The sequence below is a fragment of the Somniosus microcephalus genome, chromosome 33, assembly GCF_052327205.1.
Source record: "Somniosus microcephalus isolate GS21.2 chromosome 33, FLI_Smic_1.0, whole genome shotgun sequence".
Taxonomy (NCBI): domain Eukaryota; kingdom Metazoa; phylum Chordata; class Chondrichthyes; order Squaliformes; family Somniosidae; genus Somniosus; species Somniosus microcephalus.
Genome location: NC_141019.1, coordinates 14783613 through 14808747, shown reverse-complemented (window position 1 = coordinate 14808747; position 25135 = coordinate 14783613). Strand labels below are relative to the sequence as shown.

At 48.3% G+C, this 25135-nt stretch overlaps 1 protein-coding gene across 2 annotated transcripts in view; it reads right to left on the bottom strand.

Annotated features, from left to right (window-relative positions):
• The window catches only part of LOC147096970 (uncharacterized), a 1290222-nt gene that overhangs the window by 42703 nt on the left and 1222384 nt on the right, over window positions 1-25135 (bottom strand). For both annotated transcript variants that reach the window (XM_085972683.1, XM_085972684.1), the window contains 5 exons: window positions 24362-24447; window positions 22415-22490; window positions 11186-11268; window positions 8316-9960; window positions 5981-6154 (listed from right to left, as the gene is read on the bottom strand). In XM_085972683.1, the coding sequence (XP_085828809.1) occupies window positions 5981-6154; window positions 8316-9960; window positions 11186-11268; window positions 22415-22490; window positions 24362-24447 (2064 nt within the window). The remainder of the gene's footprint in view (window positions 1-5980; window positions 6155-8315; window positions 9961-11185; window positions 11269-22414; window positions 22491-24361; window positions 24448-25135) is intronic.

The window sequence follows — 25135 nt, the reverse complement described above, 5'->3', positions numbered from 1 at the left end:
CTCAGAGCTTGTTATTTTGGTCTCATGGAATGGTTTAAAATGTCAGAGTTATATGTTATATTGCCGTTTTACCTGTTGAAATTATACAGAATTAAAAAATGATTCAAGTTAAGTGATAAATTCCAATGGCTAGATTTACCCTGAGCTATATGGCCTGGCAGTGTGGTGTGTTTTTCTACATATCAAAGAAATCAGAAATATATGATGGGCAATCTGTACAAAATTGTTAGAATCCTGCATTAAAATGTAGATCGTTAAGAAAGAAAGACTTGCATTTATATAAAGCGCCTTTCACGACCACCGGATGTCTCAAAGCGCTTTACGGCCGATGATGTACTTTTTTGGAGTGTAGTCACTGTTGTAATGTAGGAAATGCAGCAGCCAATTTGCGCACAGCAAGCTCCCACAAACAGCAATGTAATAATGACCAGATCATCTGTTTTTGTGATGTTACTGTGCCTGTCCACAAGGTGGCAGCATTCTACACACAAATCAACGAAACTGTCGGACGATTACCCTTACATTTTTTTCTCCTTTTAAGATGCGAGTCCGAAATCTGTTGAATCTTTAAAATGTTGGTCTCTCCTTACTGGATAACGAGCTGCGACTTAACATAATTCCAGCTTACAAGTAAAAAAGTGACATGCTGTGGCTCATTTGACAAGGTGCCACACAAAAGATTATTGCTTAAGATAAAAAATCACGGGATTGGGGGTAATATTCTGGCATGGATAGAGGATTGGCTATCTAACAGAAGGCAGAGAGTTGGGATAAATGGTTCATTCTCGGACTGGCAATCAGTAACTAGTGGTGTTCCGCAGGGGTCAGTGCTGGGTCCCCAACTCTTTACAATCTATATTAACGATTTGGAGGAGGGGACCGAGTGTAACATATCAAAGTTTGCAGATGATACTAAGATGGGAGGGAAAGTAGTGAGTGAGGAGGACATAAAAAATCTGCAAGGGGACATAGACAGGCTAAGTAAGTGGGCAGAGATTTGGCAGATGGAATACAATACTGGAAAGTGTGAGGTTATGCACTTTGGCAGGAAAAATCGTAGAGCAAGTTATTATCTTAATGGCAAGAAACTGGAAAGTACTGAAGTACATAGGGATCTGGGGGCCCTGGTGCACGAAACTCAAAAGGTTAGTATGCAGGTGCAGCAAGTGATTAAGAAGGCCAATGGAATGTTGGCTTTCATTGCTAGGGGGATAGAATATAAAAATAGGGAGGTATTGCTTCAGTTGTACAAGGTATTGGTGAGACCGCACCTGGAATACTGCATACAGTTTTGGTGTCCATACTTAAGAAAGGACATACTTGCTCTCGAGTCAGTACAAAGAAGGTTCACTCGGTTAATCCCGGGGATTAGACATAGATGTAGACATAGATGTAGACATAGAAATCGGGCAAGGGGACTGTGACATACTTGAACATATTAGCATCGAGAGGGAGGAGGTACTAGCGGTTTTAACAGGCCAAAAAGTGGATAAATCCCCAGGCCCGGACGAGATGTATCCCAGGCTGCTGTGTGAGGCAAAGGAGGAGATTGCAGGGGCTCTGACACAAATTTTCAGAACCTCTCTGGCCACAGGGGATGTACCAGAGGACTGGAGAACAGCTAACGTAGTACCATTATTCAAGAAGGGTAGCAGGGATAAACCAGGGAATTACAGGCCAGTGAGCCTAACATCTGTGGTAGGGAAATTATTGGAAAAAATTCTGAGGGACAAAATTAGTCTCCACTGGGAGAGGCAAGGATTAATCGGGGATAGTCAGCATGGCTTTGTCAAGGGTAAATCATGTCTGACCAATCTGATTGAATTTTTCGAGGGGGTGACTAGGTGTGTGGATGAGGGAAATGCTGTGGCTGTGGTATACATGGACTTCAGTAAGGCCTTTGACAAAGTCCCGCATAGGAGACTGGTCAAGAAGGTAAGAGCCCATGGGATCCAGGGTGCCTTGGCACGTTGGATCCTAAACTGGCTGAGTGGCAGGAGGCAGAGGGTGATGGTCGAAGGTTGCTTTTGTGACTGGAAGCCTGTGTCCAGTGGGGTACCTCAGGGATCGGTGCTGGGTCCCTTGCTGTTTGTGATCTACATAAATGATTTGGATGAGAATGTAAAAGGTATGATCAGTAAGTTCGCAGACGACACGAAAATTGGTGGGGTGGTAAATTGCGAGGAGGAAAGCCTCAGGCTACAGGACGATATAAACGGGTTGGTCAGATGGGCGGAAAAGTGGCAATGGAATTTAACCCTGAAAAGTGCGAGGTGATGCATTTTGGACGGACAAATAAGGCAAGGGAATACACAATGAGTGGTAGGACCCTAGGAAGTACAGAGGGTCAGAGGGACCTTGGTGTACATGTACATAGATCCCTGAAGGCAGCGGAACAGGTAGATAAGGTGGTTAAAAAGGCATATGGGATACTTGCCTTCATTAGCCGAGGCATAGAATATAAGAGCAGGGAGGTTATGATGGAGCTGTACAAAATGCTGGTGAGGCCACAGCTGGAGTATTGTGTGCAGTTCTGGTCGCCTCACTATAGGAAGGATGTGATTGCTTTGGAGAGGGTGCAGAGAAGATTCACCAGGATGTTACCTGGGATGGAGCGCCTCAGCTATGAAGAAAGACTAAACAGGCTGGGGTTGTTTTCCTTGGAGCAAAGAAGGCTGAGGGGGGACCTGATTGAGGTGTACAAAATGATGAGGGGCATAGATAGGGTAGATAAAGAGGAACTTTTCCCCTTAGTAGGGGGGTCAATAACAAGGGGGCATAGATTCAAGGTAAGGGGCAGGAGGTTTAGAGGGGATTTGAGGAGGAACTTTTTCACCCAGAGGGTGGTTGGAGTCTGGAACTCACTGCCTGAAAGGGTGGTAGAGGCAGGAACCCTCACAACATTCAAGAAGCATTTGGATGAGCACTTGAAATGCCATTGCATACAAGGCTATGGACCAAATGCTGGAAAATGGGATTAGATTGGACAGGGCTTGATGGACGGCGCAGACACGATGGGCCGAAGGGCCTCTTTCTGTGCTGTATAACTCTATGACTCTATGAGGGGATGGACATATGAGGAGAGGTTGAGTAGATTGGGACTCTACTCATTGGAGTTCAGAAGAATGAGAGGCGATCTTATTGAAACATATAAGATTGTGAAGGGGTTGGATCGGGTGGATGCGGGGAGGATGTTCCCGATGATGGGTGAAACTAGAACTAGGGGACATAGTCTTAGACTAAGGGGCTGCTCTTTCAAAACTGAGATGAGGAGGAACTACTTCACTCAGAGGGTGGTAGGTCCATGGAATATGCTGCCCCAAAAAGCTGTAGAAGCTACATCATTACATAAATTTAAAACAGAAATAGACAGTTTCCTAGAAGTAAAGGGAATTAAGGGTTACGGGGAGCGGGCAGGAATTTGGACATGAGTCTAGGTTCGGATCGGTCATGGCCCTGTGGGTAGCGGAGCGGGCCCAGGGGCAGTGTAGCCTGATCCTGCTCCTATTTCGTGTGTCTAATTCTGTTAGATTCAGGAGATGGTTCTGTGATAGTGGATTGGCGGTTAGGATCAGATCAGCCATGATCTTATTGAATGGCGGAGCAGGCTCGAGGGGCCGATTGGCTTACTCCTGCTCCTATTTCTTATGTTCTTATGTTCAGTGGGTAGCACACTCATCTCTGGGTCAGAAGGTTGTGGGTTTAAGTCTCACTCCAGAGACTTCAGCACAAAAATCTAGGCTGACGCTCCAGTGCACTGCTGAGGGAGCGCTGCACTGTCGGAGGGGCGGTACTGAGGGAGCGCTGCACTGTCGGAGGGGCAGTACTGAGGGAGAGCTGCACTGTCGGAGGGGCAGTACTGAGGGAGCGCCGCACTGTCGGAGGGGTGGTACTGAGGGAGTGCTGCACTGTCGGAGGGGCGGTACTGAGGGAGCGCCGCACTGTCGCAGGGGCAGTACTGAGGGAGCGCCACACTGTCGGAGGGGCGGTACTGAGGGAGTGCTGCACTGTCGGAGGGGCGGTACTGAGGGAGCGCCGCACTGTCGGAGGGGCAGTACTGAGGGAGCGCTGCAGTGTCAGAGGTGCCGTCTTTCGGATGAGACTTTAAACCGAGGCCTCGTCTGCCCTCTCAGGTGGACGTAAAAGATCCCATGGCACTATTTCGAAGAAGAGCAGGGGAGTTCTCCCCGGTGTCCTAGGGCCAATATTTATCCCTCAATCAACATCACTAGAACAGATTATTTGGTCATTATCACATTGCTGTTTGTGGGAACTTGCTGTGCGCAAATTGGCTGCCGTGTTTCCCACATTCCAACAGTGAGTACATGTCAATTAGTACTTCATTGGTTGTAAAGCACTTTGGGACGTCCGGTGGTTGTGAAAGGTGCTATAGAAATGTAAATCCTACTTTCTTTACATTTAACTCTTGACCAATGATCTGTATTGGGCACCAGCTCGTCATATCTTTGGACAATGGAAGCCTGAGGCAGGAGAGGGGTCTGGGCAGGAGAGGGGCCTGGGCAGGGGAGGGCCTGGGCAGGGTCTGGGCAGGAGAGGGGCCTGGGCAGGAGAGGGGCCTGGGCAGGGTCTGGGCAGGAGAGGGGCCTGGGCAGGAGAGGGGCAGGAGAGGGGCCTGGGCAGGAGAGGGCCTGGGCAGGGTCTGGGCAGGAGAGGGGCCTGGGCAGGGGAGGGCCTGGGCAGGGTCTGGGCAGGAGAGGGGCCTGGGCAGGAGAGGGGCCTGGGCAGGGTCTGGGCAGGAGAGGGGCCTGGGCAGGAGAGGCAGGAGAGGGGCCTGGGCAGGAGAGGGGCAGGAGAGGGGCCTGGGCAGGAGAGGGGCCTGGGCAGGGTCTGGGCAGGAGAGGGGCCTGGGCAGGAGAGGGGCCTGGGCAGGAGAGGGGCAGGAGAGGGATTGAGCAGGGGCCTGGGATCATTGCTTTAATTGTGATATTTACTTTGCTGCTGCTGAAAATTCTGGGAAAGTTCATGAATTGATCAACAACAGTTAACGGCCCCGGACTGTGAGGCACGAGACGGGAGGAAATGCGGTTTAAAAACAGACCTTGGTGTCTGAGTCACATCTTGGAAATGTCCACAAAACCCCCTCAGAAGCAGCCTGTTTGTTTCTAATTGGTAGAGACTGGAGTTTATAAAATGAGAAATACACACTGATTGGTACACAATGTTCCTATTTGTGAGCCTGTTTATAACTGCAGCCTGTCCCATCTCAGCAGACAGGAGACTGGTGAACGAGGGCAGTGCCTACGGAGGGCAGGACCAGCTGAAGCAAGTAGCTGGCAGTTGTCAAGGGATGCAGAATGTTGGCATGGAGCCTGCTCGTGTGGTTCCTGACCAGCCCTCCACACTGCTCAGAGTCTGCATCTAGGACGTGTCTGGGACACTTGGACTTGCTTGGCGAGGGTCTGGAGTTTGATGTTTTCCGTGCCTTGAGAGACGGCACGTTCGAGCGATTCGCAGAGAATCTGACATCCATTTGCCACACGAAAGGGTTAAATCTGGCAGATTGCAGAAGTGGCCCGCAGTTTGTTCTGCTTCAGTGTCCCTGACTTCCCGCAATCACACACAGAGTTCAACAGCATTAACAGGTACAGTAACCCAGTGGTTCTGGCACTGGATCAGCGAGCCAGAGGTCAGCAGTTCAAATCCCACCCGGGTCAGTTATGAAATTGATTCCAATAAATCTGGTAATTTGTGGGTTGGCACCCGGTAAACGACCAGGAAAAGCTGCCAGATTGCTGTAAAAACTCAACTGGTTCACTAACATCCTTCAGGGAGGGGAACCTGCCGTCCTTACCTAGTCTGGCCTACACATCACTCTAGTCTCACACTACGTGGTTGACTCTTAACTAGGGATGGGCAATAAATACTGACCAGAGTCACCTAATCACAAGGACAAATAAAAGCAGTGAGCGGTGAGGGAATGAGTGTGTCAGGGACTGACCACCGCCGGTTGGTCTGGTACCTTGTACATGAATCCAGGTGGCAGCTCTTCACCAGGCGACCTCTCGATATCTTTCCTTTCATCCAGCGCCAGCCCTTCACTTTCTGAGGAAGACAGGCTTGTATCTTTGCTTTCATCAGCTACGTCTCTGCTGTCTCCCACCTCCTGTTTATCAGCGGGAATACGAGCCAGAGCCTGTGGGGTAAATGTAACGGCATTGATAGCATGTCAGTGTTAGTATTTTTGGAAATAAATTCCCCTCGTCATTTGTAACATGCTGCTGGAACCTCCTGGGCGTGATACATCTAATCGCACTATCTTGCTGTTGATGTATGTACCCTTTCTGATCATTTCATCTCCTCAGGTCCAAATCCCTTGTCCTACATACCGCCCCCCACTCCTCTTTACATCTTTACTGTGTTGGAATCAGGATGCATCGCATCATCTCTTCCTCTAACTCACTCGTTCCCGGAGCCTCAAACCTGGGCATCTCCTCGCCTCAAACCTGGGCATCTCCTCGCCTCAAACCTGGGCATCTCCTCGCCTCAAACCTGGGCATCTCCTCGCCTCAAACCTGGGCATCTCCTCGCCTCAAACCTGGGCATCTCCTCGCCTCAAACCTGGGCATCTCCTCGCCTCAAACCTGGGCATCTCCTCGCCTCAAACCTGGGCATCGCCTCGCCTCAAACCTGGGCACCTCCTCGCCTCAAACCTGGGCACCTCCTCGCCTCAAACCTGGGCACCTCCTCGCCTCAAACCTGGGCACCTCCTCGCCTCAAACCTGGGCACCTCCTCGCCTCAAACCTGGGCATCTCCTCGCCTCAAACCTGGGCATCTCCTCGCCTCAAACCTGGGCATCTCCTCGCCTCAAACCTGGGCATCTCCTCGCCTCAAACCTGGGCATCTCCTCGCCTCAAACCTGGGCATCTCCTCGCCTCAAACCTGGGCATCTCCTCGCCTCAAACCTGGGCATCTCCTCGCCTCAAACCTGGGCATCTCCTCGCCTCAAACCTGGGCATCTCCTCGCCTCAAACCTGGGCATCTCCTCGCCTCAAACCTGGGCATCTCCTCGCCTCAAACCTGGGCATCTCCTCGCCTCAAACCTGGGCATCTCCTCGCCTCAAACCTGGGCATCTCCTCGCCTCAAACCTGGGCATCTCCTCGCCTCAAACCTGGGCATCTCCTCGCCTCAAACCTGGGCATCTCCTCGCCTCAAACCTGGGCATCTCCTCGCCTCAAACCTGGGCATCTCCTCGCCTCAAACCTGGGCATCTCCTCGCCTCAAACCTGGGCATCTCCTCGCCTCAAACCTGGGCATCTCCTCGCCTCAAACCTGGGCATCTCCTCGCCTCAAACCTGGGCATCTCCTCGCCTCAAACCTGGGCATCTCCTCGCCTCAAACCTGGGCATCTCCTCGCCTCCGCCAGTCTTCCCGTCCTCCCACAATCTGCGGGTTTTTAAAACTACCGCACACTCATTCACCGTCTACTCTTTTCAACAGTGATGACATTCTGCCCATTAGGCTTTGGCCGTTGACCTGGGGTTCTCGAGTTGCCGCTAGATCATGTCCCAGGAAACCCTCCATGAGCCCTGGTCAGTAATGCTCCCCCTGAGCATTGCTCTTCCAGCTGCTGACTGACCTGCTGAGCATTTGTAATACTTTGTTTTATTTCAGATGTCCAGCATTGTGCAGTTTTACATGTGTCTCGTTCGTTTCAGTATTCTGCTTCTTTATGTCGATCGGAAACAACATGGGGTCCCAGTTCCAAGCCTTGCGGGACACCACTAAACATCTTTCCAGTACACCTCTCACGGGTATTATTAAGAAGCTTCTTATGCAGCCCCGTGTTCTACCCTGGGTTTATGTGGCTTTTCATTTCAGTAGTTTAGTGAAAGAAGTCTTTCATGTGGAACTTTGTCAACAGCTTTCTGGTAGTCCAAATAAACTGCGCCATCGGGAATTTCATTATTTACTTTATTTGAATTAGTCCTCAAAGAATTCACGCATGTTTTATGCTGGAATGTGCTGTTTAAAATATGAGCCTGTGTGTTGTGGTTTGATCTGCTCGAGATCCCATAAACATCACCATAAAACTGAGACACTACTAGTTATTACCAACACAGTCCTTTTAGGGCTGGGGCTGTTCCACACATTGACATGTGCTGCCATAGATAACTGAATCACTTGTTTTGTTTAATCTGTTACTAATATCCGCTACCACAAGGTTGGGACTGGAGTACCCTCTGGCCCTGTGTCATTCTGTATTCTAAGTGTGCAGTTACTAGATGAGGGTGTAAGCAGTTCCTTAAATTTATTTCTGCAAAATATTTGTCATTGTCTTTCTATCCACATTACCTGAGGTGGTGGCTGTGGTGAAGTGACAGATGTTGGAGCAGAGGTCACGACAGGTTCACAAGTCTGCGGAGTAACTGAAGAGCCATTCGCTGCAGAGGTCAGGGTCCCCTCGGACGAAAGGAAAGCTGAAGGGACAGGCACTTCGCTTTGAGTGTGAGAAGATGTTAATCCTTCGATACAAACTTGTGCTTCGGGCTGTGACACTTCAGGAGCTGCAGGACTGGCTGGGACAGTCACCTCATTGGTTGTATAATCCTCAGAGGAGGGTGAGGCTTCAGTCAAAACCTCCCCAGATGGTTGATCTTCCGAGGAAGGTGAAGCTTCAGTAGGAACCTGGACTTTGGGTTCAGGCTCTAAGGTTGCAGGAGATCCAGGGCTGGCCTGAGAAGCCACCTCCCCAGATGGTTGATTTTCCAAGGAAGGTGAGGCTTCAGTAGAAACCTTGACTTCGGGTTCAGGCTCTAAGGTTGCAGGAGATCCAGGGCTGGCCTGAGAAGCCACCTCCCCAGATGGTTGATCTTCTGAGGAAGGTGAAGCTTCAGTAGAAACCTGGACTTCGGGTTCAGGCGCTAAGGTTGCAGGAGATCCAGGGCTGGCCTGAGAAGCCACCTCCCCAGATGGTTGATTTTCCGAGGAAGGTGAAGCTTCAGTAGAAACCTTGACTTCGGGTTCAGGCTCTAAGGTTGCAGGAGATCCAGGGCTGGCCTGAGAAGCCACCTCCCCAGATGGTTGATCTTCTGAGGAAGGTGAGGCTTCAGTAGAAACCTGGACTTCGGGTTCAAGCTCTGAGGCTTCAAGCACTACAGGGCTAGCTTCCATGGTCACCTCACTAGGTTGTTGATCTTCAGAGGAAGCTAAGGCTTCAGTGGACACTGGAACTTCAGGCTCAGGTTGTGAGACTTCGGGAGTTGCAGAGTTTGACATCAGGGATACTTCACCACCAGATGACGCGAGAGAAGGATTTGTAGCTGGATCTGTAGAAGAATTTTGACTTGATGATGAAGATGAAAGAGTTAAGTCTTCAACGATTGAGACGGCTTCTTCACTAGCATCAGCAGTAACTGTGGATGCGGTTTGGAGAGACGGTGAGGTATTGGTAGATGTATGGAGCAAATCATTGCTGGACAATTCAAGCAGCGTAGATTCTGAAGGAGAGAGTTCACTTCTAGATGCTTTGGGTGGCGGGGTATCTAAGATTTTGCCGGAGGACTCTGGCTTTGAACTTTCTGAAGAGTTTGGCTTCTCAGCGTGTACGAGACATGTTGAGGATGAAGCATCTTCAGGTGAAGCAGTTGGGACATCATTCAGTGGTTCTTCTGAAGGAGATCGTGTTTCAGAAGAAGGTAGAGCGAGGGGCTCAATCTTACTTACTGATAAACGTGGAGAAGGTTTTGGAGCTTCGTTGGGTGGTGACACGGCAGCAGGGTGGGGCTCTTTGTCTGATCCAGTTGTTTCAAGGGCTGCTTCGCTAGATGCTGGAGCTGGTGAAGGTGGAACTTCAGTGGAGGATGGTATTGTAGGAGGCAAGACCTCATTCTTTGATATGGTGGTGCCCACCAATGATTGGTCAAGGCTACTCTCCGAAGAGGTTGAAAGTCTACTTGCAGGATTGACTGGCGCTGAGATAATCAATGAGCGCCTGTTGCTGCAACAGATAAAGCACAGATACCTCATATAGTCTTTCATACTCATCACTTATGAGATTGCATACCAATCTCAATAAAGAAACATCACAGCCCACCAGGTGGCTCGGTCGGTGAAAGCCCTGCCTGGTGTGGTACTGAGCCCCACAGACCACAGACCAGAAGGCCCCAGGTCGAGTTAGCTGATCTCAGCCGAAGAGCAGTGGTAGCACTAGAATTGGCCTCAGCTCCCCTGGGTGTGTGATTGGATGGTGGGTGACAACACGACTGGGCTTTAGCCGGGACGTTCCCCCGGGTGCAATAAACTAAAAGCACTCCCTGTATGGGCTCACACCTGAAGCCAGCCACTCGGGTGAAGTACCAGAGGGCAGTTGATGCCCATAGAGGTTCACCCAGCAACAGTTGGCACCCTCAGGAGAGGAGGAACAAAAAAGGGGAGGGAATGAGGCTGCCAAAATACTAAAGAACAGAAAACTAACAGTTGCAGAATTAATGGAACGCCAGTGTTGTATTGTTGACCCGTGACAGTCAACAGTTGGTGCGAGTTATCACCAGTAGAGGTGAACCTGTGATCAATCATTTTCAACTGAGGGCAGGTTGTTTTGCTAGAAAGTTTTACTTGTTAATTTATCTCTGATGCAGTTAATGTGAAGGAGGGTATTCCATGCTGCACTTTGAGTGGGGGAGGGTATTAGAACAATAACAACGTGTATTTATATAGCGCCTTTAACTTGGTAAAACGTTCCAAGGCGCTTCACAGAAGTATTTTAAGACAACAAATTTGACACAGATCCACATAAGGATAAATTAGGACAGGTGACCATTAGCTTGGTCAAAGAGGTCGGTTTTAGGCAGTGTATTAGAGGTTGCACACTGAGGGGAGTGTATTAGAGGTTGCACACTGAGGGGAGGGTATTAGAGGTTGCACAGAGGGGAGGGTATTACAGGTTGCACACTGAGGGGGTGGGTATTACAGGCTGCACACTGAGGGGGTGGGTATTAGAGGTTGCACATTGTGAAGATTTACTGTCTGATATTTTGCCAGCACAAAGGTAATGAGGAATGGTCGGATGTCGGTATCGGGATTATTGTCTGATTTAACAACTGTTCAGGATGATTGGCAAGGGGATTCTCCGGCAGTGTCAGCAGGCACCCCATCCAATGGTCTGAACCATGAACTCTTGCTAAGTAATGATATTGTGCCGTGCTGGGATTGTAACAACTTACCTTGCAACCCCCTTCACAATAAACACTTTGGTACTGTGCTGCTTCTCCAGCTTTGTCATCACAGAGTACAGGCCCTGGTTCAGCTGCAAAGACACAAACACATGCGAAAGTAATGGTAAACACAAAACCAATGCATTGAGGGGGCTTCTCAGGAAGTGGTGACGATGGGGAAAGAGTCCATTCAGTGAGACAGCAATGAAGAAAAAAAAGATCAACACAGCAGCGAGTGTGTCAGACGCTACAGTGTCATGATCATGGGCAATTTCAGTTCAATCTCAGCATCAAACTCCCAGGCCAGGTACAGCATGGGGTTAGATACAGAGTAAAGCTCCCTCTACACTGTCCCATCAAACACTCCCAGGGCAGGTACAGCATGGGTTAGATACAGAGTAAAGCTCCCTCTACACTGCCCCATCAAACACTCCCAGGGCAGGTACAGCAGGGGTTAGATACAGAGTAAAGCTCCCTCTACACTGTCCCATCAAACACTCCCAGGACAGGTACAGCACGGGATAGATACAGAGTAAAGCTCCCTCTACACTCTCCCATCAATCACTCCCAGGGCAGGTACAGCACGGGTTAGATACAGAGTAAAGCTCCCTCTACACTGTCCCCATCAAACACTCCCAGGGCAGGTACAGCACGGGTTAGATACAGAGTAAAGCTCCCTCTACGCTTTCCCATTAAACACTCCCAGGACAGGTACAGCACAGGTTAGATACAGAGTGATGTAAGAAAAAGGAGGCTTACCATCAAGTAACTTTAAAGTAAGCTTTAAGTAACTTATAAACACACTATATACAAGAGAGGTCTTTACCATGCCTCTGGTAGAAGCCTCTTACAATACTGAACAGGCCAGTATTTATACCAGTCCAACAGGAAGTGACACATGACAGGAAGTGAGGTATGTACACAGTTCATAGTTCATAGTTCACAGTTCACAGGAAGTGATGACATAACTTCCCGGAAGTTATTATTTTTATCACATTCTTCCCTCCTGCAGGTTTAGGAGGCTGTGGTCTACCTTTTGGTCCGCAGCCGCCGAACAAGGAAGAGTCGCACCCGTTTGGATTCCCGTCGTAGAGGGTCGCTGGTCCGCTTACATGCGGTTGGCCATTGGCCAGAGTCCGTGTGGCCTGGATTGCCCTGTGAAGGGTCGGGGAGATCATGGCTTCGAGTACGAGCCCCAATAGGTTCAAAGTCAGACTGCCTCTGTTCAGAGGGAGGTGCAGAGCTGGTCTGTGGCAGACCAGTACTTTCATGCGTGGTACTGGGAGGGTCGCAACCTTGAGCACGGGGTTCTACCGGCACCAAGCTAGTTGGTGTCCGATCAGGATCCTGGAGAGGGGTACCCGATAGGTCCCAAGAGTTTCCTGGTGAAATGCCATCACCCGATGTCCCACTAGGTCCTGGTGGGCAGGGAGCCAGATCCCGTAATGATACGGTAGATTCTCGGCCGTCGGAATATCGTATGTTTGCATAGGTGGGGTTGGCATCGGTTAGTTCGACCTCGTCTACAAGAGGGTCATTTTTAGACGTCCGAACGTATCTTCAATCTAGCAGGAGCATCTGCTTCACATTCATCCAGAAAATTCTCAAAAGTACGGTACCAATGCTTCCATACCCTGCCAGCTGCTGGTGCATTCGGGTCCAAGTCCAGACGAATAGGTCTAAGGATTTTCTCCATGATGGGTGGTTCCCTGGATCCTTAATTCCGAGTTTGTCCGAAGGTCTAGTATTCGTGAGTGTAAATACTAAGTTACTTAAATTGATGTAAGAAAAAGGAGGCTTACCATCAAGTAACTTTAAAGTAAGCTTTAAGTAACTTATAAACACACTATATACAAGAGAGGTCTTTACCATGCCTCTGGTAGAAGCCTCTTACAATACTGAACAGGCCAGTATTTCTACCAGTCCAACAGGAAGTGACACATGACAGGAAGTGAGGTATGTACACAGTTCATAGTTCATAGTTCACAGTTCACAGGAAGTGATGACATAACTTCCCGGAAGTTATTATTTTTATCACACAGAGTAAAGCTCCCTCTACACTGTCCCATCAAACACTCCCAGGTCAAGTACTGCACAGGTTAGATACAGAGTAAAGCTCCCTCTACACTGTCCCATCAAACACTCCCAGGGCAGGTACAGCACGGTTTAGATACAGAGTAAAACTCCCTCTACACTGTCCCATCAAACACTCCCAGGGCTGGTACAACACGAATTAGATACAGAGTAAAGCTCCCTCTACACTGTCCCATCAAACACTCCCAGGGCAGGTACAGCATGGGTTAGATACAGAGTAAAGCTCCCTCTACACTGTCCCATCAAACACTCCCAGGGCAGGTACAGCACGGGTTATGTTATGTTCATTAATAACTAGACATTCTTATTATGAATAGCTAGCTTCTAGCTAGTCATTTATTCAGTACACGTTCTCTAGGTACAGCATCTGTAGAGATTCAGCATGTGTACTTCTGTGTGCAGGCAGCCATCTTGACTACTGCCTTGTGGGTAGCCTAGTGCATCGTGGGTAGTGTAGTCTTAAACACATACAACTAAATATACAGCTCTATACAGCTCTACGGCTCCATCTAGTGTACCACTCTAGAATGGCATGTTATTGATCATTGCATCCCCCTTTCTTTGAGGTTAACAAAATCAATATCAATCAACTTTCAAGAAAAACGATAAAGATGATATCAGTAACACTTTTGTTAGTGCTCTATAAACATAAACATTTTCACAACAGTCAATACATTTTCAATATAGTTTTTCTTTGTACTCAAAGATTAAGTCTATCAGGCTTTTTTACTACACGTGTGGATCTTCTCAGCACGGGTAAGTCTGATGTGTTTTCATGAGATTGTTCTGGTGGTGAATGACAAGATTCAGTTGCGGCATTTTGAGTATGGCGTTTACTTTTTCCATATCTGGCTCTATTCCTTTACCAGATAGATTATCTCCTAGGAAAGTGACTTCCTGGACGCCAAACTGACACGTGGCTTTGTTGAGCTTCAGTCCATTCTGGCGTATGCTCTGTAGCACTTTAGTCAGTCGCTCATTGTGTTCTTTCAGTGTGGAGCCCCAGATGATGATGTCATCAACATAGACCCGGACTCCTTCCAGACCTTCAATTATGTGTTCCATCGCTCTATGAAAGATTTCAGATGCAGATATTATCCCGAAAGGCATTCTGAGGAAACAATACCTGCCAAATGGTGTGTTGAAGGTACAGTATTTGGTGCTCTCTTCATCCAGTTTTAGTTGCCAAAATCCTTGTGAGGCATCGAGTTTTGTAAAGTATCTGGCACCTGACATTTCACTGGTGATTTCTTCTCGCTTGGGAATCTGGTATTGTTCACGGTTTATGTTTGCATTTAAGTCCTTTGGATCCATGCATATTCTTAGATCATTGTTCTTTTTCTTCACACATACCATGGAGTTAACCCAGTCTGTTGGCTCTTCGACTTTCCTGATGACTCCTAGTGTGATCATTCTGTCCAGTTCATTCTTGAGCCGGTCACGCAGGGGTGCTGGAACTCTTCGTGGAGCATGTACCACTGGCTGAGCATCCTCCTTTAGCTGGATCTTGTAAGTGAATGGTAGAACTCCAAATCCTTTGAACACATCCTAGAAATTATTTACTACAGAATCCACCGAGTCATCTGGTCTGCTTATGGCACAGTTTATACGGTAGACTCTCTTGACCAGTTCTAACTCTTCACAAGCCTTTTCACCTAGTAGTGAATCAAGTCCTTCAGCCACAACAGAAAACATGAGATGATGCACTTTGTCTTTGACTGTCACTTTAAGTCTGCACACACCTAAGCTATCTATTTTCTGACCATTATAGCTCTTCAGTAGTACAGGTAGACTATCCTTTATCTGAAAACCTCGGGACCAGCCGTGTTTCGGTTTTCGGAAAATTTCGGATTTCGGAAGGTGAGCGAAAACACTTCGGTTTTCAGAGTAATTCGGTTTGCGGGAGTGCGGATAAAGGATACACTATCCCTTATCCGAAGGGTGGGGGTCGGCGGGGGGGTCGGGGGTGGGGGTCGGCGGGGGTCGGGGTCGTGTGCACGACTTACGCTGAGCGATTTCGGTTTTCAGAAGTCATGCTTTGCGCCACTTTTGGCTTTCAGAGGTTTTCTGGTTTCGGATGTGCGGATAAAGGCTGGTACACTATATCTTATCCGAAATGGGGCGGGGTCGGCGGGGGGGGTCGGCGGGGGTGGGGGTCGGCGGGGGGGACGGTGGGGGTCGGGGTCGGCGGGGGTCGGGTTCGGCGGGGGTCGGGTTCGGCGGGGGGTCAGGGGTGGGGGTCGGCGGGGGTCGGGGTCGTGCGCATGACTTACGCTGAGCGATTTCGGTTTTCAGAAGTGCGGAAAAACGCTACACTATCCCTTATCCGGCTAGGCCTGTAAGTCGTGCGCCACTCTGGTCATGTCGTGTGCACGACTTACGCTGACCGAAAAAACCTTCGGTTTTTAGAGGGTTTCGGTTTTCGGAAGTTCGGATAAAGGGTAGTCTACCTGTACTGACTTTTTCTGTATTTTGGGCTTTTCTTTCATATTTTTAATGTCACTCATACTGATTAAGTTTGCTTTTGCCCCAGTGTCTAGTTTCAATGTAACTAATGCTCCATTTACCTGCAGTGGGATCATCCATTTGTCCTCTTTTACTGCATTAACTTCATGTTCAGCATTGTTTATTCCTGAGGGCTGCACATTTTCTGTATCCTTTTCTATATTGTCACATGACACCATTCCTACAAAAAATGTCTCACTTAAATCAGTGTCCTCAATCACATTAACTCATTGCCCTTTCTTTGATTTTACTTTTGAAAAGCATTGTTTGGCAAAGTGATTCTTTCCATGACATTTTGTGCATATTTTTCCAAACGCTGGGCATTGTTTTAACTGGTGTTTGTAACCACAGCGTTTACAATTAAAAATTCCTTCCTCCGATTGCTTTTCATTTCTGTTCTGCCCATGTTTCTTCCCTTTGTAGGACACAGCACCGACAGCAGCACTTACTACAATCGCATCATTATTGATTTCACTGAAAGTCTTCGCATGCTGTCGAGCTAGCTCACTGGCTTGGCATATTTTCACAGCATTTTCCAATGTCAGTTCGGTTTCTCTTAACAGACGTTCCCTGACCTTTTTATCCTGAATACCAAACACAATCTGGCCACGAATCATGGATGCTTTCAGTTCAGAGAAATTACATGTCTGTGCTTTCAGTTTCAGATCGGTCACAAAGCTATCAAAAGTCTCATTTTGCTGCTGTGTCCTTGAACGGAACACGTATCTTTCATAGGTTTCATTCTTTTTGGGAGAACAATGTGTATCAAATTTCTTTAGCACATCGTCTAATTTTTCTCTGTTCTCCTCTGGATTGAATAAAAATGTATTAAATACCTCTATCGCCTGTGGGCCTGCAATCGTGAGCAGCAACGCTACCTTCCTTGCGTCTGGCTTCGTACCGAACCCGATGGCAGCAATGCAGAGTTCGAATTGTTGTTTGAAAGCCCGCCAATTGTAGTCGACATTTCCCATGAGATTCAAACCTCCTGGTGGCTTCAAAGACTCCGTGTCGTGTTTCACAATGTTTAGCAGATTTTCACAACTCCTGGTACCATGCTATGTTCATTAATAACTAGACATTCTTATTATGAACAGCTAGCTTCTAGCTAATCATTTATTCAGTACACGTTCTCTAGGTACAGCATCTGTAGAGATTCAGCATGTGTACTTCTGTGGGCAAGCAGCCATCTTGACTACTGCCTTGTGGGTAGCCTAGTGCATCGTGGGTAGTGTAGTCTTAAACACATACAACTAAATATACAGCTCTACGGCTCCATCTACTGTACCACTCTAGAATGACATGTTATTGATCATTACAGGTTAGATACAGAGTAAAGCTCCCTCTACACTAACCTATCAAACACTCCCAGGGCAGGGACAGCACACGTTAGATACACAGCAAAGCTCCCTCTACACTGTCCCATTAAACACTCCCAGGGCAGGTATAGCACGGGTTACGTACAGAGTGAAGCTCCCTCTACACTGTCCCATCAAACACTCCCAGGGCAGGTACAGCACGGGTTAGATACAGAGTAAAGCTTTCTCTACACTGTCCCATCAAACACTCCCAGGGCAGGTACAGCACGGGTTAGATACAGAGTAAATCTCCCTCTACACTGTCCCATCAAACACTCCCAGGGCAGGTACAGCACGGGTTAGATACAGAGTAAAGCTTTCTCTACACTGTCCCATCAAACACTCCCAGGGCAGGCATAGCATGGGTTAGATACAGAGTAAAGCTCCCTCTACACTGTCCCATCAAACACTTCCAGGGCAGGTACAGCACGGGTTAGATACAGAGTGCAGCTCCCTCTGCACTGTCCCATCAAACACTCCCAGGGCAGGTACAGCACGGGTTAGATACAGAGTAAAGCTCCCGCTACACTGTCCCATCAAACACTCCCAGGGCAGGTACAGCACGGGTTAGATACAGAGTAAAGCTCCCTCTACACTGTCCCATCAAACACTCCCAGGGCAGGTACAACACAGGTTAGATACAGAGTAAAGCTCCCTCTACACTGTCCCATCAAACACTCCCAGGGCAGGTACAGCATGTGTTAGATAGAGAGTAAAGCTCCCTCTACACTGTCCCATCAAACACTCCCAGGGCAGGTGCAGCATGTGTTAGATACAGAGTAAAGGTCCCTCTACACTTTCCCATCAAACACTCCCAGGGCAGGTACAGCACGGGTTAGATACAGAGTAAAGCTCCCTCTACACTGTCCCATCAAACACTCCCAGGGCAGGTACAGCACGGGTTAGATACAGAGTAAAGCTCCCTCTACACTGTCCCATCAAACACTCCCAGGGCAGGTACAACACAGGTTAGATACAGAGTAAAGCTCCCTCTACACTGTCCCATCAAACACTCCCAGGGCAGGTACAGCATGTGTTAGATAGAGAGTAAAGCTCCCTCTACACTGTCCCATCAAACACTCCCAGGGCAGGTGCAGCATGTGTTAGATACAGAGTAAAGGTCCCTCTGCACTTTCCCATCAAACACTCCCAGGGCTGGTACAGCACGGGTTAGATACAGAGTAAAGCTCCCTCTGCACTGTCCCATCAAACACTTCCAGGGCAGGTACAACACAGGTTAGATACAGAGTAAAGCTCCCTCTACACTGTCCCATCAAACACTCCCAGGGCAGGTCCAGCATGTGTTAGATAGAGAGTAAAGCTCCCTCTACACTGTCCCATCAAACACTCCCAGGGCAGGTGCAGCACGTGTTAGATACAGAGTAAAGGTCCCTCTGCACTTTCCCATCAAACACTCCCAGGGCTGGTACAGCACGGGTTAGATACAGAGTAAAGCTCCCTCTGCACTGTCCCATCAAACACTTCCAGGGCAGGTACAACACAGGTTAGATACAGAGTAAAGCTCCCTCTACACTGTCCCATCAAACACTCCCAGGGCAGGTCCAGCATGTGTTAGATAGAGAGTAAAGCTCCCTCTACACTGTCCCATCAAACACTCCCAGGGCAGGTACAGCACGGGTTAGATACAGAGTAAACATAGAGATAGGAACAGGAGTAGGCCATTCGGCCCTTCGAGCCTGCTCCGCCATTCAATGAGATCATGGCTGATCTTCGTCTGAGATCATAGCTGATCTTACCAGTTCAGTACCCCGTCCCCGCCTTTTCTCCGTAACCCTTAATCCCCTTAGCCTTCAGAAATATATCCAATTCTCTCTTGAAAATATTTATTGAATTAGCCTTCACAGCCCTCTGTGGCAGGGAATTCCACAGGCTCACCACTCTTTGAGTGAAGAAATTTTTCCTCATCTCTGTTTTAAATGATTTGCCCGCTATTTTTAGACTGTGGCCCGTGGTTCTGTGCTCCCCGGCCATTGGAAACATTCTCTCTGAATTCAGCCTGTCCAGGCCTGCCATAATTTTATATGTTTCGATGAGATCCCCTCTCAATCTTCTAAACTCCAGTGAGTACAAGCCCAAACTATTTAATCTCTCTTCGTAGGTCATTCCCGCCATTCCAGGTATCAGCCTGGTGAATCGCCGTTGCACTCTTTCCATGGCAAGAACATCCTTCCGCAGATGGGGCGACCAAAACTGTACACAATACTCCAGATGCGGTCTCACCAGCACCTTGTACAGCTGTAGTAAGGTATCCCTATTCCAATACTCGAACCCCCTTGATATGAAGGCCAACATACCATTTGCCTTCTTAATCGCCTGTTGCACCTGCATGCTCTCCTTCAGTGACTGGTGCACAAGAACACCCAGGTCCCTCTGTACTTCCCCATCTCCCAATCTATTGCCATTTAGATAATAATCTACCCTCCTGTTTTTACCCCCAAAGTGGATAACCTCGCATTTATCCACATTATAGTGCATCTGCCACGTATCCGCCCATTCCCCCAACCTGTCCAAATCGCACTGTAGCCTCCTGACATCCTCATCAGAGCCCACCCCTCCTCCTAGTTTAGTGTCGTCAGCGAATTTGGAAATATTGCATCCAATTCCCTGATCCAGATCATTTATATATATTGTGAACAGCTGGGGTCCCAGGACAGATCCTTGCGGCACCCCGCTGGTCACTGCCTGCCACTCCGAAAACGAGCCGTTTATTCCAACTCTCTGTTTTCTATCCGCCAGCCAGTTCTCTATCCACGTTAATACTTTGCCCCCAATCCCATGAGCCTTAATTTTGCATGATAATCTTTTGTGTGGAACCTTATCGAAGGCTTTCTGGAAGTCAAGGTACACCACATCCACTGGCTCTCCCCCATCTATTTTACCAGTTACTTCCTCAAAAAATTCCAGCAGATTAGTCAAACACGATTTACCCTTTGTAAATCCATGTTGACTCTGTCCGATCCTTTCCCCATTTGTCAAGTGCTCCGCTATTTTATCCTTAATAATGGACTCTAGCATTTTGCCCACAACCGATGTAAGGCTTACTGGTCTATAATTCCCTGCTTTCTCTCTACCCCCCTTTTTAAATATTGGGGTAACATTAGCTACCCTCCAATCCACGGGTACTGTTCCCGAGTCAATGGAGTTCCGGAAGATGATCCTTAGAGCATCTGCTATCTCCAGGGCCACCTCCTTAAGTACCCTAGGATGTAGTTTATCAGGCCCCGGGGATTTGTCGGCCTTCAGTCCCCTCAACTTACCCAACACCATATCCCTAGAGATACTAATTTCTGTCAGCTCCTCCCTCTCATTAGTCCCTATGTTTGCCGATATTCCTGGGAGGTTATTTGTGTCCTCCTTTGTGAATACAGAACCAAAGTATGAGTTTAATTGGTCTGCCATTTCCTTATTCTCCATTATATATTCTCCCGAATCGGACTGCAAGGGACCGACTTGGGATTTTACCAGTCTTTTCCTCCTGATATACCGATAAAAGCTTTTGCAGTCTGTCTTTATGTTTGCTGCAAGTTTACTTTCGTATTCTATTTTCCCCTTCCTGATTAATCCCTTTGTCCTCTTTTGCTGTATCCTGTACTGCCCCCAATCTTCCGGTCTGGTGCTTTTTTTTGCCAGTTGATATGCCCTTTTTTTTGATTTTATGCTGTCCCTAATTTCCCTCGTTATCCACGGTTGAGTCACCTTTTTAGGTTTATTTTTATGCCAAACATGTTCTGGAATTCTTCCATTCTATCTTTGAATGCTTGCCATTGTCTATCCACTGTCAATCCCCCCAGAAACACCACCCAATCAATCTTACCCAATTCCCGTCTCATACCCTCGTAATTCCCTTTATTTAAGTTCTGGACCTTAGTCTCTGATTCAATTTCCTCACTCTCCATCTCGACTGAGAGCTCGATCATATTATGATCGCTCTGACCCAAGGGGCCTCGTACAAGAAGATTGCTGATAAGTCCCTTCTCATTGCACAATACCCAGTCTAAAACGGCCTGATCTCGAGTCGGCTCCTCGACATATTGGTCCAGATAACCGTCCCGAAAACATTCCAGGAATTCCTCCTCCTCAGAATTTTTACTAATTTGGGTAGTCCAATCAATATGTAAATTAAAGTCACCCATGATGACAGCTGTGCTCTTATCGCACGCTTCTCTAATTTCCCTTTTTATGCCTTCCCTCACCTCCATATTACTATTTGGAGGCCTATATATCACACCCACTAACGTTTTCCTCCCCTTGCTATTTCTCATTTCTACCCATACAGATTCCGTTTCATCCGAGTTAATATCCTTCCTTTCCATTGCATTAATCCCCTCCTTTACCAGCAATGCTACCCCACCTCCCCTACCTTTTTGCCGATCCTTCCTAAATATTGTATATCCCTGGATGTTAAGTTCCCAGCCTTGCCCACCCTGCAGCCACGTTTCTGTAATCCCAATCAAATCATACTTGTTTACCTCTATTTCCACAACTAATTCATCCACCTTGTTCCTAATGCTTCTAGCATTAAGATACAAAGCCTTCAGGCTTGCTTTTTTCACACTCTCATTGTGAATTAGTTTGGCCCTTTGTGTTCCTCTCCTTTGCTTATTGCTTCTCACCTTTCTACCATCTATTTCTGACTTCATATGACTTCCCTCTTTTCCACTACCTAGGTCCCTCTACACTTTCCCATCAAACACTCCCAGGGCAGGTACAGCACGGGTTAGATACAGAGTAAAGCTCCCTCTACACTGTCCCATCAAACACTCCCAGGACAGGTACAGCACGGGTTAGATACAGAGTAAAGCTCCCTCTACACTGTCCTGTCAAACACTCCCAGGGCAGGTACAGCACAGGTTAGATACAGAGTAAAGCACCCTCTACACTGTCCCATCAAACACTCCCAGGGCAGGTACAGCACAGGTTAGATACAGAGTAAAGCTCCCTCTACACTGTCCCATCAAACACTCCCAGGGCAGGTACAGCACGGGTTAGATACAGAGTAAAGCTCCCTCTACACTGTCCTGTCAAACACTCCCAGGGCAGGTACAGCACAGGTTAGATACAGAGTAAAGCACCCTCTACACTGTCCCATCAAACACTCCCAGGGCAGGTACAGCACAGGTTAGATACAGAGTAAAGCACCCTCTACACTGTCCTGTCAAACACTCCCAGGGCAGGTGCAGCACGGGTTAGATACAATGTAATGCATAGTCAGATTACTGCATGTTGAACCATTTTGAAACTCCGATTCAGCTGTACTTACCTTGCTCATCTCCTGGTAGAAAATATCCCGGAGATTGGACATGTTCTGAAATATTGTCACGTAGCATCCAATACGGCTGCAAAGAAAGGAGTGACGTTTAACTGTCACAAAGGCGATTCACCATTTGAAAAACTGCGGGAGTGAAACTGCAAGTGGGAGGGGCCACAAAAGACAGAATCGCATTTATCGCCCATTGAGTACATGCCCGATAATCAGTTTGATTGAAGTCAATGGAGCTACATCCCAGGCGGTGCGTGTAACACGTGACCAATGCAATGTGTAGCACCGCGCCCTTGTCCAATTTCACCCCAACCCATTTTGCATTGCTCTCCCTCCTGCTCTGGGGTACAGGGACAGCTTGGAGCCCTGAGCTACCACTCTGGCCGTGCTCAGTGCTCTGCCCTTCGGGGCATTTGGGTTTTACTGAGGGTGACTGTGTCAACTGGGTTCACTCAAAAGGCGCCCAGGTTTAACGGTATTCACCCAGTGCTCGGAGATGCATCCCTTGCTTATACTGGCAGCTATCACACAGCTCTGTCATGAGTACCCTACAGCCCAGTATGGGGCTGCTGTCTGTGAGAGGGTTGTGTTAATCGAGTCTGTTGGTGGGAAGGTCGGCCAAATAAACTGGAAGCCAGGCCTGCGAGCCAGGTTCTATCACAGGATGCCAGCAAAGTTCATGGAGCTTGTCCAATGCACACCAGGCACACGTATGAGGTACCAGTGTATGAGCACATTGCTCACTGACCAAAACCTGACTGGAAATGCTGCAATAATGCTAAATAAGTCATTTCTTCAAGAAGCCCTAGTTGCCCCTGTGTGACCCTCAGTCACACACCATTCAGAATTCCAATTTGGGGTCACATCCCTGTTACAAAAATTGGCCGTGTGGTTGATAATGAAGACGACGACTGCAGGAAGATATCAATGGACTGGTCAGGTTGGCAGAAAAGTGGCAAATGGAATTCAATCTGGAGAAGTGTGAGGTAATGCATTTGGGGAGGGCTAACAAGGCAAGGGAATACACATTAAATGGTAGGACACTGAGAAGTGCAGAAGATCAGAGGGACCTTGGAGTGCATGTCCATAGATCCCTGAAGGTAGCAGGACAGGTAGATAAGGTGGTTAAGAAGGCATATGGGATACTTGCCTTTATTAGCCGAGGCAGGGAGGTTATGCTTGAACTGTATAAAACACTAGTTAGGCCGCAGCTAGAACACTGCGTGCAGTTCTGGTCACCACATTACAGGAAGGATGTGATTGCACTAGAGGGGGTGCAGAGGAGATTTACGAGGATGTTGCCTGGGCTGGGGAATTTTAGCTATGAGGAAAGACTGGATAGGCTGGGGTTGTTTTCTTTGGAACAGAGGAGGCTGAGGGGAGACCTAATTGAGGTGTATAAAATTACGAGGGGCCTAGATAGAGTGGATAGGAAGGATCTATCTCCCTTAGCAGAAGGATCAATAACCAGGGGGCAGAGATTTAAAGTACTTGGTCGGAGGATTAGAGGGGAGTTGAGGAGAAATTTATTCACCCAGAGGGTGGTGAGGGTCTGGAACTCACTACCTGAAAGGGTGGTAGAGGCAGGAACCCTCAACACATTTAAGTAGTACTTGGATATGCGCTTGGTGCCGTAACCTACAGGGCTACGGACCAAGAGCTGGGAAGTGGGATTAGGCTGGAGAGCTCTTTGTCGGCCGACACGGACACGATGGGCCGAATGGCCTCCTTCCGTGCTGTAACTTTCTATGATTCTATGATTCTATGAAACCTCTCCCAGAACGGTTCAGGGTCCAGCCCTGCACAAAGCGCTCATGGAACGGTTCAGGGTCAGACTGCTGTAGCAAGCCTATCCAAGACGACACCTTTGCATTACTGTCTGAGGACGGTTCCCTGAAGATATTCTTTGTAATGAGGCTGCGCCATGATTCCAGAAGCTGACTGTACCTGCTCCACAGTTCAGGGAGCTCCTCACGAAGCTGAGCATTCAGTTCTTCAAACTCATTCTGGGCATTAGTAAACTCCTCTTCCGCCTGAATCACAAGGAGACAAGAATGTAACACTGCTTATTCATCGAACGCACAACACATGTCTTTCAACACAATGTCAGGCTCCGTAGCTCCTCCCCCAGTGCCCAGTGTTACTGTCTGTATCTCATCCAGCTCCCTCACACTGTCCCTCAGTAACCCCTCTCCCCCAGCGCCCTGTGTTACTGACTGTATCTCTACTGATGTTAATCCAGCTCCCTCACACTGTCACTCAGTAACCCCTCTCCCCCAGCGCCCTGTGTTACTGACTGTATCTCTACTGATGTTAAATCCAGCCCCCTCACACTGTCACTCTGTAACCCCTCTCCCCAGCGCCCTGTGTTACTGACTGTATCTCTACTGATGTTAATCCAGCTCCCTCACACTGTCACTCAGTAACCCCTCTCCCCCAGCGCCGTGTTACTGACTGTATCTCTACTGATGTTAAATCCAGCCCCCTCACACTGTCACTCAGTAACCCCTCTCCCCCCAGCGCCCTGTGTTACTGACTGTATCTCTACTGATGTTAATCCAGCCCCCTCACACTGTCACTCAGTAACCCCTCTCCCCCAGCGCCCTGTGTTACTGACTGTATCTCTACTGATGTTAATCCAGCCCCCTCACACTGTCACTCAGTAACCCCTCTCCCCCCAGCACCCTGTGTTACTGACTGTATCTCTACTGATGTTAATCC